Raw genomic sequence first — 19,512 nt, 5'->3', positions numbered from 1 at the left:
CTGAGCAGGGAGATAAGTGGGAGTGAGAGACGGAGCAACAGAGTGAAAAGGCAGAGGGAGCAGGAGCAGAGTTTATTCTGTCAGAGTTATTTTCCTTTGTGTTATTGTCAGAGACCTGCTAGAATGTTACACCTGTGTGTGTAATGTCATGTGTGTGCATGCTCATGTGTATTTGTGGGTGTGTACAGGCACATGCATATATGCAAATTATATAAAATACTGTACATGAATGGAATATTAATGATATTGCAGTGTCCTATATCCCAGTAGCATGCTCACAAGCGTCTGCAGTTTTAATGTACAGTTTATTTCTATAATCATCTATGCAATTGCAATGTAGCCTCCTGCTGCACTGATGCAATACATAGCAATTATACAGTATTTAATATATGTCAGTCTAATTGTATATAGAGTATTTGAACACTGCCTTACCCTGCTTGACATTGTTTAATGCAAGCTAATACATATATTCACTAATAATTACCACTTTGTCTGGATGCGTGTGTACTCGTGTCTTTTTTTACATAAACAACCATTAACCAGTGTTTCTGTGCTGTATGTGAGTACATGTGCATGTGTGTTTGCTGGGCAAAATGACCAGGAGAAGGTGGCCTGATGTCTCTGACTGTGAGTGTAATTGAATTGGCTTTAATGCTGTGACCTGGTGTGAGGAAGTGATACAGCAGGAGATGAAGTGATAGGAGGTGCTTCAGTCTTAATGGGATAAATATTGGGGGGTGTAAAGATTCTGAAATCAAGACTGAAACTACAACTCAGACATCCACACCCCCCAACCCAACCTGCTGCCACCAATGCAGATGCAGCCTGTTTAGCCCTCACAATTATTAATTTTACAATTATCACTAAAACACATGGAAATTAACCAAATGGACCAAATAATTCCAAATGTTGTGTTTTACTTCACAGATATTTCCATGCACGCACACATTTTCAAAAACATACATCACTGTCTTTGCTAGCAAAGTAAATATATTGATTTTCTGTTTATTTTTCTCTCATCTCCTCTAAGCTAATTCATATCAAGTGTTACATGGCAGCAAACCATGTTGTAACACCTTTACTTGACCCAGTATAGCTCAGTACAACCTGCTCTTCAGTCTCTCTGTCACTCCAGTATTTGCCTATGGCATTTGCATAGATTTCCCCTGAGGGGGATGAGAGACATTGATTTTTGTTACCATGCCTCCACTTACCTGCTTAGCTTGGCGTTATAATCACACCGCATTGTGTCTATGAAATACATTACATTCTCTACGCTTCTTTTTTTGTTTCTATGCTGTTTCAACTTGTCTTTGTACTTTGCAGTCTCGTCTCCTGTATATTTATATAGCTTATATAACAGTTTGTATAGAAACACAATTATGTGATAAATTGTGTCACATTGATCATTTGAGAATCATTACCCTTTTCAGTTTCTTGTTTCTATGAAACAGTAAAGGCTGCCAGTTGTGACAGTGTTTCCACAGAAAAAATGGCCATATTTCCTGCCTTATTTTACCAAATTTTCTGTGGCTATAGTCACAACCAACATCCGAACACAATCTGTTTTCTCTTTTGTATTTAAAAACAATTCCAACTTTTCTGTTCCCACCTAACCCTTCAAACAAACACACTCCTTTGCACATAATGCTTAAGTAGCTTAGCAGTCGATGGCATCACCCAGAGGTGCAACTCCATGGAGTGTCCAGGGTTTAATCAATCGGTCTGATCGATAGCTCATTTAACCTGGTGAGGCGGCAGCAGAGGGGCCACTCAACCACAGGGCTGAAGCAAGCATCTGTATTACATGAACACACACACAACCTGAGTGAGAAATACAGGGATAAAACATGCAGTCTCTGCTTTGGGAATGATCTTATACACATAGGCGTCCAAGGGTGTGCTGTTAAGCTGAATACCCTGTCTGGTTTGCTTGAGATGCCTGCACTACTGCGATTACCACTCCCTCCTGATTTTCCCTGCTTCACCACTGTGAATAAGGGGTTTCTCTAAGGGCACCAGCGGGAGTGTTAGGCTTGGTAATCGTTAAGTTGGTGAGAACCTCCTGAATTTCTGAGGAATGTTTGAAATATAGTTACAACTTCTATGCATGCAGATTTGAGGCTGGGTGTAGGGATGTTTGCCTCTGGTTGAGTGGGTGTTTTACTATATTTATGTTGATGTGCAAGATTTTTTTTTTTTTTTAACTCAGGACATCAGGCATGTGAGGTCCCAGCGTTGTCAGTTTTGACATAGACATGCTGTTCTAACCTTTCCTGTCACTCAAACACACACACACAGGTTTACACACTCATGCATATCCACTGCTTATAGACGTAACACATACTGTAAATATACACACACACACCTCAAAGGCCCAGACCACACTAATCCCTCGCCTCATCTCTGCACTCTCTCTCTTCACCCCCAATGGGAAAGGGTTGAGGCCTTATCTTAGCAAAACACTCTATCCAAGTCCCCACTTGCTAACAGGCTTTACTGGCTAATCTTTAGCTCAGACAAGCGCCTGGGCACTAGACGAAGAGTGAAGGAGAGGGGGAAAAAGACACTGAGAAGGGAAGTAGAAGAAGTGGGGGATGAAAATCCCCTTTTTCAACCAATTGCAGCTGCATTATGCATCTGTCCTGTTGTATTCCCAGCCCCGCTGATATATTTACACTGCCTCTCTCTCTCCCTCTCCCTCTCCCTCCCCCTCCTCCTCCCCCTCCCTCCCTCACTCCCTCAGTGCCTTGTGGTGGGAACATTACGTCAGACAATGGGACCATCTTCTCCCCAGGTTACCCAGAAGAGTACCCCAGTTCAGCTGACTGCTCCTGGCTGATCACCGTGGCTCCTGGCTTCGGCATCAAACTCAACTTCACCCTGCTTCAGGTTCATGGGCCGCATGACTTTATCACTGTCTGGTAAGAAATTGCTGCTCCCAGGGGCTGAAGATATGTGGAAATTCCTTTTATGAAATGCTGGATATATTTAGTAACTTCATTTTTGTTTGTGTGGGTAAAGTCAAATGATATTTTAACCAGTATTCTAGTAACAGCCAAACTTAAATCTTAAGGCCATCTCAACCAAATGTTGAGCTTTGTATTTGTGTGTCATAGTGTCATTGAAATGTTTCCATGTTTATTAATATATTTGCAATTCAACTTTCTCGTTATCGTCACCTCTGTAATGCCTTATCTTTCAAGACCTTGTCACCTGCTCCTGCTTTTTAAACCTGTAACGCCTCCAGCTCTTTTTCCCATATCAGCCTCCGTTGTGTTGCTTCACAAAACTGAGTCAGAGTCCAGTTAGCTAATCTCTAATTCCCCTGCCCCCCTTCTCTTGTTTCATTCACTGTCCTTTATGTGACTCAGCAGCTTGTTTTCAACAAGTACAGTACACCCCCTCCCTCGCTTAAATATGTGTGTGGGAGAAAACAGGGAGTCAGAGAGGGTTTGTGTGTGTGCTCTTATGTGTGCATTAGGACAATTATATAGTGATGACTATTGAGTGGTAAAGCTTCCTTTCATCACCTCCATAATGTATGGCTGAGCCTGACATATGTGCAACCAAAGACAGGATTTTGCATGCATGATGGCTGCCAGTCCCAGTTGATCCCAAGACAAGCTCCAAAGGTCCCAGCTCTCAGTGAGACCGGAGATCTGACTGCCAGCCAACCTGGCAACTTGACGACCACAAGTGCACATGGCATGAGGTGACATGGACTGTATGTTTTGCAGATGGGGGTGCTTATAGAAATTTGTGTGAAGATTTTTAGTCCATGGAGAGTTTAAGTCACTAACTCGACTTGGCTAGTCAGCCAAAATGTCCACTTTCTATCTATTGTGGCTCTTCTATAAATGGCCTCCACTGTGTTGATCTTTCCCCACAACCTCCTGCAGAGCCAAGATGGGGACTATCATGTTCCCCAGTTTCCAGTTACCACTTCTTTGTATCTATCCACTGAACTACTGAGCCAAGGAAATGGGCCCCGTAATGGCGGCTTGGCCAGAGTGCTGTCAGGCAGCAGTCCCTAGCCAGCCGTTTCCAGAGCTGCTTGTAATCGCCCATGCCCAGTCTGACAGCCAAAGACAGATGGTTTTTAAGCTGAATGGTTGTGGCAGGAATCTGGGAGCTGGCTTAATCGGCCATGCCCACGCCAGGGGACTGCCAAGGCTGGGCCATAGCTTCCAGGGACACTCCCCTTGGATGGCAGTTAGCAGGAACAGCGCAATCCAGACCTGTCATTTCACGCTTATCTGTAATTTTTACCTTATTTCAACATAATCACCCAGAGCAGCCCAGAGTAATTGCTTTGGGTTTGATGAAGTGAAAGCAGCTTGGTTGTACTCTGCTGCTGGAGGCTGCTTGACAATAATCTGGCATGTGGCTTTGTTTGGTTTTCTCACAGATATGCCTCAAAGAGTCTTGAGGTGTTTAGACTTTAGCAGAGGGTGCTGACAGAAAACCCTTGCAGTTAATTATCATCACTGTGTCTCCTGTGTATTGTTATTTTCAAGATATAGTTGACTTGTGACCTTTTTCCTATAGGGATGGTCCACAGGAGACGGCCAGGAAACTGGGGGTGTTTACTGATGGAGAGCCCAATGATCCACCCAGCAGCACATCCAATCAGGTGCTGATACGTTTCCGTAGTAACACAGAGAAGGGCGGACTGTTCCGTATCAGCTATCAAGGTACGTAAATGATCTTTCTTGATCCTTATTTCTACCTGATATTTCGCATATATTCTGTTTGACTCTTTTCATTTCTTTGATGCTCTCAATAAAGCGTACAGACTGCAGCACTGCCTGCCGCCCCCCATCATTCCTAATGCAGAGATCCTGATGGCAAGCAAAGAGTTTAAAATTGGTAGGTGGAAACGCTGTCACAAAAAGGCACATTCACACACACAGACGCACACACAATCACTGCCGTCTATGCTCTGCTGACTTTTTTGTATTAGACGCTGGTCCCATGCTGACTCCTGGAATTGTAGCATTCTGAAGAGTTAATCCCAACTGTCAATTCACCTTCTGACAGGTTACATTGCCCCAGATTGACTGACTACACATCCCATAAGTCTGTGGTACTGAATGCAGACTGGCCCCAAGCTACATCACCCGCGGAGCTTTGAGGCAGCAGTATAAATGAATGGTTCTGACAAAATAATCAGAAAGCCAAAGGGATTTGGGGCAGGTGCTCTCATTCTCCCCTGTAGAAGACAATGGAGATTAATTCTCCTTATCTGTTTATTTGCATACCTCCTTGACTCATTATTATTCAGAGACACAAAGGCGACGACACTGACATAGTGTTTCATCTATAGGATTCCCAGTGGGGATTTATTATGGTACTTTTCTCCACTGTTAACTTTTTCTTTCACTGAGACACACAATGGATCATGATTAGTTCTGCAGACATTTTGGCTCGTTGCCCCAATCTCTGATTTGTCATTGACTGTACCCCCTCCTCCTTCATCTCTCTCTTCAGGTGATATAGTGCGCTACCGGTGTCTTCCAGGCTACCAGTTGAGTGGAAACAGCATCCTGACCTGCCGGCTTGGGACACACTTGGAGTTTGAGGGGCCTCCGCCCTCATGCGATGGTGAGTGAATGCTTGAGGCTTTTGAACTTGAAAAGGTATCCAGGAGGGCCTTGATCACACTCGCACAGTAACACCTTCACACCTGCTGACTGCTCAGTACAACCCTAGTTTGATTTTCTGGCCACTGGGCAGCTCCACATGAGGGCTAGGGAGATAAGGGCCTTGCTCGAAGCACTTCAGTGGTGGTAATGAGGGAAAGGTAAAGCACTGTTCTGTCACTTTTCCCACCCATATTTATTCTGCCGTTCCAGGCATCGAACCTGAAACCTTCCAGCCATAAGCTCTTCCTTTTCACACTTTCATACCTCTTTCTCCCAGAGCTCCATTTAGTATATTCTTCTCTACCTGCTTTATCACTTTTTATTGTCTCACTAAAATGGAAAATATATGGTTCTGAAATATCTCAAATAATATAGATAAAATCCTCTGCAATAGATAGATGAATACTTAATGAATACTGTGGTGTTTGAACATAGTAAAAAACAAATATTTATATGTGATGAAAAACTAAAGCCAGAAAATAAGCAGTAAGCAAATATGTGTCATGAAAAAAATAATGTGAATTTGTTTATCTTCTTTCATTTAAAGAATATAACTCTTTTCCCTACTATCCCTACAATACTTTTTAAATTTGATCAGCACTATCAGCTCCATTGCTACAAACATATATGGTAGAAAAAATAAGTCATAATGTAAAGTAAATGTGAACAAAGCATAATTCTTAAAGTGCTCAGAATTCTTGCTCATCAGATCTCTCATGACAGTTAAAACTTGCTTACCGTTTTAAGCATTATTTTCACATTTAGAAAAAATATCACTTGTCACTTGGACTGATTTATACGTGTTCTTTACTCAGACTCCAGTGAAGTCCAGTTAGACTCAAACAGTCAGGGCAACATGATGGTGCAGAATCACATTCCTCCATCATAACCCTGTGGATTTCTATCGTCTCTTTTGCTGAATATTTTCCATGGACCTTTAGCACCTGTAGTCACACAGTTAGCTTTGTGAAAACAGCAACTACTTTTCCTCTAAGCTGCACATTACAGCACATCGCATTGAATAAATGTGATTGCAGAAAAAGCCTCTTGAGATGCATCATCTCAGTTTTCAGGAGGGCCCGATGAGTCATTATGTTTCACAAATATATCACAACACAGGTGAAGCACTGCATTCATCTGTTTATTTTCAACAGGGTTATAGGTAGTCAGTATCATTTTTGCTCTAATCATAGACTCATGCACTAGTTGCAGTTGTGCTTTATTTGTGGCTCCCGTGGGTCCTCTTTCTGCCTATAGTCATGAAGCAGCAGCCACATATCAGTTCGGCAGCACTTTCTATCTCTGTGGATGATACTTGGCTCCCATGAGGCTGAGGGTGGCTGCTGTGGTGCTCTCTACATGCCGAAATATCATCCTCCCAGAGGACTCAATAAGTGCTGTGTCCCCAACACATCATTATAATACAGTATGTTGTGTGCAATACTTTTCCCCTGGGCCAGAAAGTGGGTCCAAAGATGGGTGTCTGTTTCTTTCTGTTTCAAAATATCATAAAAACATGTATCTTTCATTATTTTTGCTCTCTTTTCTAAAATGCTGGTCTTATTTTCTTTTCCTCCATCTTGCTTTGTCATTTTGTCTCGCACTCTGTATGTGGGTTGTGTGGTGGATGGGAAAGAGTGGGCAAAGTTTGGTAAATGCAGCTAATTTAGAGTGCTAAATAGGAAAAATATGCAAATACTCTCAGCATGAGGTGAAAAAGGAGCAGATAAAAAAAAAAAAGTTAGGCAACAGAAAGAGGGCAATGAAAGGTGAAGAGGATCTATGTATAGGCTAATAATGCAGACGTGGAACGAAGTACGCAGGACACCCAGAGAGAGGCAGAGCAGAGGAGACTGAGGGTGTTGAAATTCAAGTCAGAAAAGAACAATGAGAAGGAGAAATCGTGTGTGTGTGCGTGTGTGTGTGTGTGTGTGTGTGTGTGTGTGTGTGTGTGTGTAAGTATTTGTCCTGCCTCTTGCCTGCCCCCGCCTCCCCTCTCAGGTGTACCTACAGACATTGCACCTGAAACCGTCCACTGACATTGCCTTATAATTAAATTTTAAAAATATCATGCTTTGTGCACAGTTGAGCCTTGCTAAGCCAAACAAATCTGTGTGCCATATTTAAAATCTAAGTGGAAGTCGGTGACAGTTGAATGCTTTTTCTTGCAGTTTGCCATGCATTTCAGTTTTGAATGTGCACTAAGGCTCATGGCTTCTGTGCCCTGTTAATTGTTCCCTTCATGCTGAGAGACACAATATACTGGGGACAAACAGTTCCAGCAGACTCCATCTATCTGCAAACCTGTCACTTTTCCTGCATAGACACAGACCAAGGTGATGGAGAGGAGAACCTCAGACAACAAAAGCTGAAGGATGCAGGAGCTGAGTGAGAGGGAGCTGAGAGTAGGAACAAACTGATGTTAGTGTGAATGAAGAGGAGAAGATTGGACGGGGAGAGAAGAGGGTCAAAGACATACAGATCGGTAGAAAACATTTTGGGATTTCTGTGAAAAAGACGGATTCTTGGAAAAAAAAATGTAAAGAAAAATCTATATGGAAAAGATGGAGAGACTGCTAATTGAGCAGACGGTTGGTGAGTCAGTGGAAGTAGGACAGGAGTTAAAAAGCAAGGGGAGAAAGAGAGACTGGGAGAGACTTAGTTGGAGGGGGGGGGGTGAAGACAAGACGTGTACAGCTCATTGAAATGCAGGGGACATGCTGGCTGCAGCTGCACCTATCAAATCACCACTTCTTGCTCTGACAAGCACAACCCTCCATGCACATCTAGCTGCCCCCAACCCCACACACATACATATATAGCACAGACATAAAACGCTGGTCAAACATGTGCCTGGGTAGCACGAAAGTGGATGTTGTCATTGTGGTAGTCTTCCAGAGAGCAGCACTGGAGCCTGGAGCCGGTTCTGCAGTATTGCTTGCCCCTCAGCGCCAGTATCCTCTCTCATCCTCTGCATTCCCTCCATCTGCACTCACTCGCCACTTCTCTCCCCTCCCCTGGCCCCACTAGCGTTAGACTTCTGTTCTTACGTAACACATGTACCCTTTTATTCCCTATTCTCTTTTTTTTTTTTTTTTTTTTTTTTTTTGTCCTTCTCTGGGGCTGCTTCACAGTGCAGTGTATGCTCATACACTTGAACACACAGGTGTCTATCAACACCCAGATCTGTCTTTGTCTGTGTCTTTCCCTTTCTCCCAAAAGCTGACACATAGGCACAGACATAAAAGCCACCGCCATACACACATTCACACAGACACACTTTCACTCATGTTCTGTCTTTATCTAATTCATTCAGTATTTGATTTGCCTTCTATTTGATTAAACAGGGTTGTATTGTACCCACAGTCCTTAACTACATCTGCTGTCTGCTGAGACTAACAGGAGTTCCAGCATCACACACACAAAGCAGTAGCATCAGTACAACGTGTTGCTTGAATTCATTAATAAATCACATCAATGAGCCCTGATGATCCAAAATCCCTGTGTTTATCCCCTGGACAGATTTCTGGTAAAAACCTGCATAATCACCCATCACATTAGCTTCCCAACTCGGTCCCTTCGCCTCCCTCGCCTCTCTGTCTATCTCTTTCTTTGTTCCCTTGATAATTTTTTTTTGCCCTAGCCCCCTTCTTTTAGTCCCACAGAATGATTACAGATGCCCCCTTTTTTTCTTTTTTTTTCTACATCTTTATTGTCATCCCTGACTTCTTAGAGTTGTTAGTTCCTGATCCACGACAATGCTCATGTTGTGGCCCATCCCCTTCAATCAGCTCGTTATCGCTTCTCAGCTTATGCTAATTAAATACCAACATGAATAAAGGAATCTCAACAGCTCTGCAGCACTATGAACTGGATATATCGAGCTAGATGCACGTGTGCTTCCATACTTGTATGCCGGAGTGCACAAATCCGTGTGTGTGGATGCAGATGTGTGTGCATCTGTGCTTGTCTGCACTGAAGCCTACCACCGCATTTTTTATTGGGAGGCTTTTGCATACCATGAACAATTTATATACAAACAGAAAGGATGTCTCACAGATTGCCATTCCTCCCACCCAGTTTATTCCATTCCCCGTCTCATTAAAGTGAAATTTCATTTTGAGTCCTATCAGCGCTGATCTCACCTTCTGTGTTGAAGCTGACTTTTTCCAGCTGTCAGGTTTGTCCCCTAATACCCTTTTGTTTACAGCCAAACAGAGTGATGCTTCATTTCAAAGTGGATTAGTTTAATAAGTAGCAGCCTATAGATAACAGCCCCTGTCTGTCTCTTTGCGTCAGCTCCATGACAAGCTGAAGGCAGTTTTGAAGAGGCGATGGGGCTCTCTGAAAGGTCACTGACAACACACATCTCATCCTCAGAGAATTGATCGTTTAATGAACTTCTCTCTTAGATTTTATATGCTGCTTCCAGGCGCAATCAGTTTCGCTATCAGCGATGGATTTAAGCCTTTTGACTCGTGTCCACTGAGGTGCTTGAGGTTGTAACTGATTTCACAAAGTTGGTGAATTTCTTCCTGGAATTTAGGATCAGAGTAGATAACTGTCACTTTTCGTCCAAAGTGAGATCCCAGGAATACTTTGCAGATTTCTACTTTCAACATCATATGCAACATGGTGATACTGCATGCAAGTGTAGTATGTACCATTGTTCGTGCTGCTGCAATAACAATATAACCATTCCCATCTGCAAAATGAATGTTTTCAGCACATTACCTGTTTTATCCCACTAATTTTGCTTATATACAAACATAATATGAAATTGGGACACAACTACTGTTTCCCAGTGGTAAATAACATTTGCATATATTTAGTGTTTGCTTTGTTCTTTTGTGGTAACATTTCGTTAGGTTTTGCAATTAATACCTTCACAATGAATAGCAAAAAGTTGTGGGAAAAGTATTTGACAGGAATTTTTTTTTTAAAGTCATTTTAACATGCATTTCTGTTGGTGACATCTTACCTGACATCTGAGACTTCCCGAGGCAATAAACCCCAACCTAGTTGACACACCAAGCAAAGTAAAACAAATGCTGTTTAACCCAGGCTGTCTCCTATAATCTTCTTTATGCCTTCCCCTACGAACACACAGAAAGGAGGGTGAACAAGCAAAGACACAACACATGAGCTCATCCACACTCACAAAAACAAAGTTAAAGCCACACACACACACATATTGTCCCACAAAGGAAGCACTGCCAGAATGTGACGAATGAGCGTTCAGTATTTCACCACTGTAATGAAGGACCTGCAAGTGCAAAGAGCTACCTTACTCTGGGGCAGAACAGGCTCACTTATTGAAATTGCAGCACACAACAAGGGCATTTACATAAATTTTATTTTTTTATTTTTCTGCTGCTCTTGGTTGACAAACACACACATATAGACAGGTGATAAATTAAAGGAAAAACCAACATTAAGTGTCACCAGAACAGCTTGTAGAATCAATGCGCCTTGGCATTGATTCTATAATGGATGGACACCCTTCTTCCAAATCTTCCCTCATTTGATGTTTGGGTGACTCATCTGACCACATCACTTTTTTCCACTTCTCTGTAGACCAGTGCATCCCCGAACTCTCATATGTGCATTCATCTTTGTCGTGAGTTGTGTGAAAGAGGACAAAATAGTAGGAACACCTCAAGATAATGCAATGCAGTTGAACAACATCACACCTTGAACATTATAATTTTCATTAAAGTAAGATTTATTGTATTACCAGTAGTTTCAATTCATTGTACCTAATAAACTGACAGCTGAGTGTGCTACAGAAAGGAGTTAATATCATAAGAGAGAAAATTTCTTATATATATATTTCCTTTATATAGGTTTATGGTATCTTAATTATGTACAAAAGCTATTGCAAGCAAACAAAAAAAACAAATGTGTATGTTTCTCTGCTGTGGAAATAGTTATTCCACAGTCTCTCCCCAGCACTCCCATTAGGTAAGCAGCAAAAACAGTTGGAACTATCGAACAAAAAAATAAATAAATGTAGCAGTTGCATTGTGACACTGTTGCAGCACTGGCTTCCTTTTATGTTACTGCTTGCTTTCCACTGTGTATGCAAACATCTTTGGCAGATTAAGAGGTTGGCTTCACAGCATCGCAGCAAAAAACATAACAGACAGGAGAGCTGTGTAACGTCTGACAATATAGACTGAAACAATTCGGAAATGTTAAAGGATGTCACGGAGCTGTCCCACAAGAATACCAATGACCAAAAGGGAGGGGAGTGGATGGATGTGGTCCGCCCAGACGTGCCACAGCAATAGGGCTTCAAGGCAGATGTGAGCTTTAGCCGCCAAGTTAGCATCACATCTGTCACATACTGACAATGGGCAAAGAGGACACAGTGTGCTCATGGCAATTCAGTAATATTAGATGCTATATAAGCCATTTCCTGCACTGACTAAGCATGGACAGCTTTGTTTCCTGAGACAGCATCAGGACCAGAATGACAATTAGCTTAGCTGTGTTTTTAGTCACTTTGAATTGCCCTCCAACAACAATATGGATCTAACCAATCCAATTTGTGTTCCAAGGTAAAATAAATTCACTAAAACATTGTGAAACAATGTAGAGCAGCACTACATAAACAAACCGTTATTGCTAGAATTCATTTTTTTTGGCTCTTTCTTTTATCTCTCTCAACAGTGACTTGTCCCATGAACGAGGTACTGACAGCTTCCACGGGTGTCATCATGAGCCAGTCACCAGGCAGCGGCTTCCCGCATTTTGAGTCTTGCTCTTGGGTGGTCAAAGTAGAACCAGGCTACAACATCACCTTCACTATCGAACACTTCCAGACCAGCCGGCAGTTTGATGAGCTCGAGATCTTTGATGGTGAGTCATCGTATGCGCTATGAAAGTCAGCATATGTAATCAAAGCAATGGTTATATCCTGTATCATATAATAAAGTTAAGCAAGCGTTATCTTTCTTTGGACTTTTTGATTATCAAGCAGAGTTTAAATGAGGATCCTGTTGTTTAACATTGCTGGCCAGGGTAATGCACACTACATATACTGATCAGTAGTCTATTGACCCTACGACTCTCCGCACACCTCCCTGTTCAAAGACCCATTTTCACCAATATCCACAATTACAGGCCAAAAGGAGCCAGACAGCTGGATTTACCGTCCCTAACAAGGCATCTACTAACAGAAAATCACACACAGGCTCCCTTTCATGGTGACAGAACATCTACATCTGCCTTGTACATTTGCATGTGATTAGAGGCACAGTCAGCAACTCTGCAGGCTGCTCTAAGAAAATGGCGGTCGTATACACTTGTGTTGCTGATTAGTGCTTTTTATCTTCTGCCGAGTGGAGGGGAACAGACATTTGCTAACCTTGGGGCTGCCGAGCCAATTATGGAAGGAAATCTTTTTTCCACAATTAGGAGCTCAGCAAATTTAGATTTTACCATAAGTGTAGCAAAATGCATAATCCCTTAAATACCATAACTCAAAATAATTTGATTCATATCATAAATCAGTGTTTTTTTGTTTTGATTTTTTTAATTAAATTTGTACAAATAGAGACATTTTAGAAATTTTCATTATCTGTTGTATAACTGTTTATTTAGTAGGAATATAATATAATTTTTCAATGTGCATCAGTGATCAAGCACAAGGCCTTATTTTAAAGATATGTTTTTCTTTTCTCTCCGTGTGTTTATCCAGGCCCGTCCAGACAGAGCCCCCTCCTCATCACCCTCAGTGGTAACTATTCCAGTCCGCTGAGCATCACTAGCTCCAGTAACAAAGTCTACCTGCACTGGTCCTTCGATCACACTACCAGCCACAAAGGCTTCCGAATACGCTATTCAGGTGAGTACGAACCAAGGGATCTACTGGCATGAAGTAACAGGCTTCTTTTCAAAGGTGGTGTTGTTGCAGTCTTTTTGGGGATTGATATTTGGCTTTGTTTCTTATAGACACCGAGCCTAGGTGTCTTTGGTTTACTGTGTCAACAAGACCAATATTTGGGCTGCCAACTGCAGCTGAAACAGCTAGAAGTATGACCCATCTCCATGACAACCTAACAGGGGCAGCAGGCATCTGTGGCACTCGTTGCTGTGCCGCACAGGCCTGGGAATTAGTAAACGCTGTTTCTTGAATTGCTTATTATTCTTCTGTTTTTGTCCTGCTCCCATGAAGGATCTGCTAGTGTACGACACCTGCATAACTCGCTGTGAATTATGACAGTGTAAATATTTAAAAGGCTCCCTCCGTTCTGTATCAACACCACTCAGCCAGATTGACTAATCGTCTCTCTCCTCCTCTCTGTGGAGCGCTCCATCTCCCCAACCGGATGTACTGTCGCTTCACTGCCCTTTTTTTGTCTCGCCTCTTTTTTCTTTTTCTTTTTTTTTTTTACTTTTTCTCTTCTTAACCGTGATGGATTTCGCCATAGCAGGCTAAGTGACAGACGGACAAAGTGACGGCTGAGAACCCACAAGTTGCCATGGTCAGTATGGAGTTGCCTTCTGTAGGGAGGAGAAGAAGAAACAGATGGCGCAGGCAGATTCAATGTATTCAGCTGTGTTCTTAATCAATCCATCTTTTCTCTCCATGGGCCAGTCTTCCATCACCAACTTGCAGACATCTCCTCTGGCAACCCCCCCATCTCTGCTTTCTTGTCTTTCTCTCCATCCATGGCTTCTGTCACTGTTTTTCTGTCACTTGATTTAGACGTGACTATCTGCCTCACTCTGTCACTATCTTCCTTACTATCACTTTATGCTTATGTGTCTCATCCTTTGTCTACATCAACCAGTCTGTCCCTACATCTCTATTATCTATTCCAATCAAATAAGTTGCAGGGCTGATTGCAATGAGGCAAGCAGTGTACTATAACAGGCAGAAAGAGAGAGGGAGCGTGCAACACAGAAAGAGGGGCAAATGAGTCAGACACAGATAGAGGCGAAGGATTGAACTCAAGGGTAGCTCAGGAGCCCCACCAGTCAAAGTGACTGACAGGAGGAGGCCTTGCCGAGGAACATAACTCTCTCAGGGTATTAAATATCATTTTAAACATTGGGTTTGTTCTATTCCTTACCCATGTAGCCATCAAGGAGGACAGTAATTAGCATTCATCTCTTGATGATTGTGCAGACGACAAGCTCACAAAGCCTCACAAAATTACCAAAGCCCAAAGTACAGCTACAGTGTATCATCTACCAAGAAATCTAACATCTTTTTGAGTGAACCTCGGTGTCAAATTCCACATAAAGTCTGTTTTATCTAACATCTCTTCAGTGCCACAAAATGGTCTGTCAGCTCACTTGAAAAGTCTCACATTCTCTGTCTCACTGGAGCAATTTATGTGAGGCAGCAACATCTCATAAATGCTGAATACATATTACACCATTGACATGGCTTTAAGTTTTTATGCCGCATGCAAGGGAGTTTTATCTGATTGTCTGTGTGGTGCTCAAAATCCCCACTAACTTGAAAGAGAGGGCATTTTCATTGCCACATATGAGCGGTTTGAGCCGGAATTAGCATTTTTATAGAAATGTAATGTGGTCATAGTGATTAAGTGTAATGGATGATACGCTTTTTTTTTTTTGTGTGTGTCCATGGTCCACTTCCATCCTAATCAGTTCCCAGAATGAGCCGTTTTCTGTGTCACATAGCCGTGTACTTTTACATCCCCTCATTTTTTTTTTAACATTTTCACAATCTGCGTTCTTTTACTGAAACTCTTCTTCTCCAGCAGGTGTATACTGATTCAGTGTTACTGTGAGATCTGCAAAATGCAATCTACGCCTGAGTCTTTGGAAACCGTGGACCTGTTGCTGGCACCATTTGGGATGATAAACGATTATTGCAGCCACCAATTTAGCCAACAAACAAAAACAGATACTTCGTTCCTGTTATTATGTATCCATCACTTTTATGATCCTCCTCTGCTGCTGCTGACAAACTCCTGTTTCGCTTTGCAGAGCATTAGTTTCCTTTAATCAATTTTCCTTGTCTGCAGTTTTTGCCTTAAAGAGATTGTATTGTAGCGTTGGTATTAATACATATCCTCCTTTACCACACCAGGCGTAGAAGACAAATGCAGACGAGATTTGTGGCTCTGTGCTACTGAAGGCACATTAATCCTTCACTTCCTCAACAACAACTCGCATCATCTTGCTTCATTATTGTGTTTTTATGCTTGTTGCACTCAATTTTATCAGTAAATGTACATATTTATATCTTTACCTTTTTCTTTTATTTTTCTACAGCGGCCTACTGCAGCCCTCCAAACAACCCTGTAAATGGCACAGTGCACAGTCTGACAGGCACCAAGTTGGGCAGCACCCTACGTTTCAGCTGTGACCAGGGCTTCCGTCTTATTGGCCAGAGCAGCGCCACATGCACCCGGACTGCACAGGGAATCTTCCAGTGGAATGCACCGGTGCCACTTTGCCAAGGTGAGGTTAGCAGTAGGTCATGAGAAGGCATGAGAGGGTGGAAGTTGTTGAGAAAAAAGATATAGAGATCTAATAAACTATATCGTTATATTTTACTTAGGTCAAGTGGTTAAAATAAGCTAGATGACTTCACATTACCAATGAAAATCAACCTTTGTTCAACATTATCATTGTGACTGAGCTCATTCAGCATTACACTTCGCAAAAGTGATGAAATGATCCTTGAAACTGTGCAAAGAAAACAAGGTTTTACTGCTCCTAGCCCCACTAGTATGTTGAGCATATTTTGTAACAAATGTATTTTTAAAGTTCTGATTTATGTTTGATTGAAAAAAAAAAAACTGTCACTGAAGACATTTACTTGGGATCAAAGTGTGATTTCATTTCTGACAGTGTGCCTTTACCAACAGTTCCAAAGCCTAAGGCTTGCTTCAAGGAAGCTCACTTCACCTTTCTTCAGGATTGCTTTGAAGATTTCACTGCATCATATTAATGATTTGTGGTTTACCTGAGCTGAATTGTTTGATATGTTAGTTATGGGTCATAGTCACAGTTATCTGCTTGTCACTGTGCTCATATTTTGGAAATGATCAGTGATGGAATCAACAATAGTGACTGAGAGACTGACACATTATAACAGTTTGAAACAAACATGAATAGCATGAAGTCATGCAGGAAGATGTATACAGTTCAGTTTTGAGATTTCAGGCTGTGATGCTGTTGTGCCAACTTCACTGATTTCCAGTCTCAGATTTTCTTTTATATTCCATCATAAACACATAAAATCTAACAGCTCTACTTCCAGAGATTAGTTTCCAGCCATCCATGTTAAGAAAACCACCTAAAAGTGAAAACAGAGCAGCAGAGCAGCCATTCTCTGGTCTGGTTTGGTCAGGTCTGCACCAGGTGTAATCTCCACATGAATTGCATGTGCTCTCTCTAGACATGATTGTTTACTACTGTGCAGATGGCAGCCCAAGCTAATGTTTACTGCACTGAAATGCTGGCTCTGAGATTGTGTTTGTACAGGAAGTCTGTTGTGAGCGAGACACTCTGCATATGAAGATGGTTATTGAAATATACTTGGCTACCTGTGCTTTATACTACCAACCAATTTTTTTTTTTTGCCCTCCTTACCCTCCTGATGCATCTTTTTTTCCCTTCCAGTCATGTCCTGTGGAATGCCAGTTCCTCCGGTCAATGGCAGTATTGTTGGCCAGGACTTCTCTTTAGGAGCCAGAGCCACCTACCAGTGTAATCCCGGATTTCGGCTTGCTGGGCCTATCACCACATCTGTGATCTGTCAGGAATTTGGGAGGTGGAGCCCCATTGAGGCCCAACCTAGATGTATTCGTGAGTATTTGTATTTGTTTGTTTACCTGCAGTATTATTGGTAGTATTACAAACTCTGAAACATCTTAACTTTTACAAACTGCGTTACCTAGAGTGAGCTCCAAATATCCCTGACAGGTTTGAGATTGACACTTGTCATACTTACACAGTGAAAAAATCATGTGCGTTCACAAGCAGCTAAACAAATAATAATCGTCTCAGTGCTACCATAATGACACGAAACAAAAAAAATCAAAAAAGTTTCAAATTGTTGTAATGTTGGTGACCTTTGACCTTTCAGCTGTGACCTGTCCTGATATCGGCCACTCTGCTGTGGAGCATGGGAGATGGAGACTAATCTACGGAACTCAAAACCAATATGATGCTATTATGATGCTCATATGTGACCCGGGATATTACTACAGGGGTCAAAGGGTCATTCGCTGTCAAGCCAACAGCACCTGGAACTACCCAGATCCACGGCCAGTCTGCGAAAGTATGTGAAAACTGCACACCTTATAGTCTAATTTACCTCATGTTATTTAAGTTAACTGCCTCATTTCCACTACAAAACTCCAGAACCCTCCACCAGAAACAAGTAATTTGCCAGGCTTGAAAAATAATTGCATCCATTTTTATTTTATTTCCACTGTGATATTAAGAAAATAACATAACTAAACAGGCACAGATCCTCTAACCAAAACAAGCTGAATGAAAGCAAAACCAAACCATTTCCCAAACAAAACAAATGAATTTGCCTGATTATATTTTGACCATGAGGGATATGACCCTGATATGATATTGTTTTCTTATTTCAGTCATCTCCTGCGGGGACCTTGGGACGCCACCAAATGGCAACAAGATTGGAACACTGACTGTGTATGGAGCCACTGCCATTTTCTCCTGCAACACTGGCTATACCCTGGTGGGCTCCCGGGTACGAGAGTGTATGTCCAATGGACTGTGGAGTGGAACACAGGTCCAGTGTCTAGGTGAGAACTTTAGCACCCAAAAATGATTAGAACTTCATAAAGTTCAAAACACCTATGTCTGATCTTGTATCTTTCCTTTCATCCATAGCTGGTCATTGTGGCACCCCAGAGCCCATAGTGAATGGTCAGATCATTGGGGAGAACTATAACTATCGAGGCAGCGTTGTGTACCAGTGTAACCCGGGATTTCGCCTCATCGGGGTGTCAGTGCGAATCTGTGAACAGGACCACCGATGGTCAGGACGCACACCTGTCTGTGTCCGTAAGTCCCCAGAGAAAACATTTAATACAGCTTGTTTAATAGTAAAGCTGTGGATGGTATGGTTACATTTTTTCTAAATTGCTCAGATGAACAGGGGGGCTTGAAACTTCTTCTATTTGGAGCACTGGTAAGCTAGCAAGCTGACTGAGAAAATTAGATCTCAAAACAAAACTTTTTTCCCAGTTTAATAGTGTTGCAGATCAGCGATTTGTAATAAGTACAGACATATATTACCTAGGGATGCTCTAATCAGGCCAGTTTAAGTCCGCCACCAACCACCAAATTAGTGTGATTAGACTCGAGCCATCTGGTACTGATCACCACTTAATTCCTGTTATTGAAGATTTTTTTTAACAGGAAGCTCCTACACAAGCCCCTGCATAAAATAAGCTATAAAAGCCACTGTTACCTCATCTTTTACCATGAAGTTATCAAAGACGTTCACTGTATTCCTCTATAATACTGCTCCTTTTCTTACAAGAAGATTATTTTACGAGAAGCTAGTAGTGAAAATTGAGACATTAAGCCAGTGCAGCCGCAGTCGGGCCTGTGGCTTTAGAGTTTTACATCAGTGTCTGTACTGCGTAAACTGCTGTCCAAATGTGTTACCATGATTTTCTTTCTCATTCGACTTTTTCAGCCATTACATGTGGGCATCCTGGCAACCCTACCTTCGGTATGACCCAAGGAAACCAGTTCAACTTAAACGATGTTGTGCGCTTTGTCTGCAACACTGGATATGTTCTGCAGGGGGCTGTGAAATCTGCCTGCCAGGCTAATGGGCAATGGAGCAACGCCCTACCCAGGTGTAAAAGTAAGTGTCAAGTAC

The 19,512-nt window shown here is 42.1% G+C and overlaps 1 protein-coding gene across 1 annotated transcript in view; it reads left to right on the top strand.

Moving 5' to 3' along the window:
- The window catches only part of csmd2 (CUB and Sushi multiple domains 2), a 220,733-nt gene that overhangs the window by 176,617 nt on the left and 24,604 nt on the right, over window positions 1–19,512 (top strand). The window contains exons 44-55 of the mRNA XM_087169817.1: window positions 2,747–2,924; window positions 4,552–4,697; window positions 4,792–4,872; window positions 5,494–5,607; window positions 12,324–12,512; window positions 13,354–13,500; window positions 15,909–16,097; window positions 17,265–17,450; window positions 17,731–17,925; window positions 18,248–18,421; window positions 18,510–18,683; window positions 19,324–19,497. Of these exons, the coding sequence (XP_087025943.1) occupies window positions 2,747–2,924; window positions 4,552–4,697; window positions 4,792–4,872; window positions 5,494–5,607; window positions 12,324–12,512; window positions 13,354–13,500; window positions 15,909–16,097; window positions 17,265–17,450; window positions 17,731–17,925; window positions 18,248–18,421; window positions 18,510–18,683; window positions 19,324–19,497 (1,947 nt within the window). The remainder of the gene's footprint in view (window positions 1–2,746; window positions 2,925–4,551; window positions 4,698–4,791; window positions 4,873–5,493; window positions 5,608–12,323; window positions 12,513–13,353; window positions 13,501–15,908; window positions 16,098–17,264; window positions 17,451–17,730; window positions 17,926–18,247; window positions 18,422–18,509; window positions 18,684–19,323; window positions 19,498–19,512) is intronic.

This window comes from Seriola lalandi, unplaced genomic scaffold, assembly GCF_002814215.2.
Source record: "Seriola lalandi dorsalis isolate HSWRI2012SDOR001 ecotype SW California unplaced genomic scaffold, Sedor1 jcf7180002054916, whole genome shotgun sequence".
In the NCBI taxonomy this organism is placed as follows: Eukaryota; Metazoa; Chordata; class Actinopteri; order Carangiformes; family Carangidae; genus Seriola; species Seriola lalandi.
Note: the sequence above shows the minus strand (reverse complement) of the source record. Positions and strands in the feature narration are given on the sequence as shown.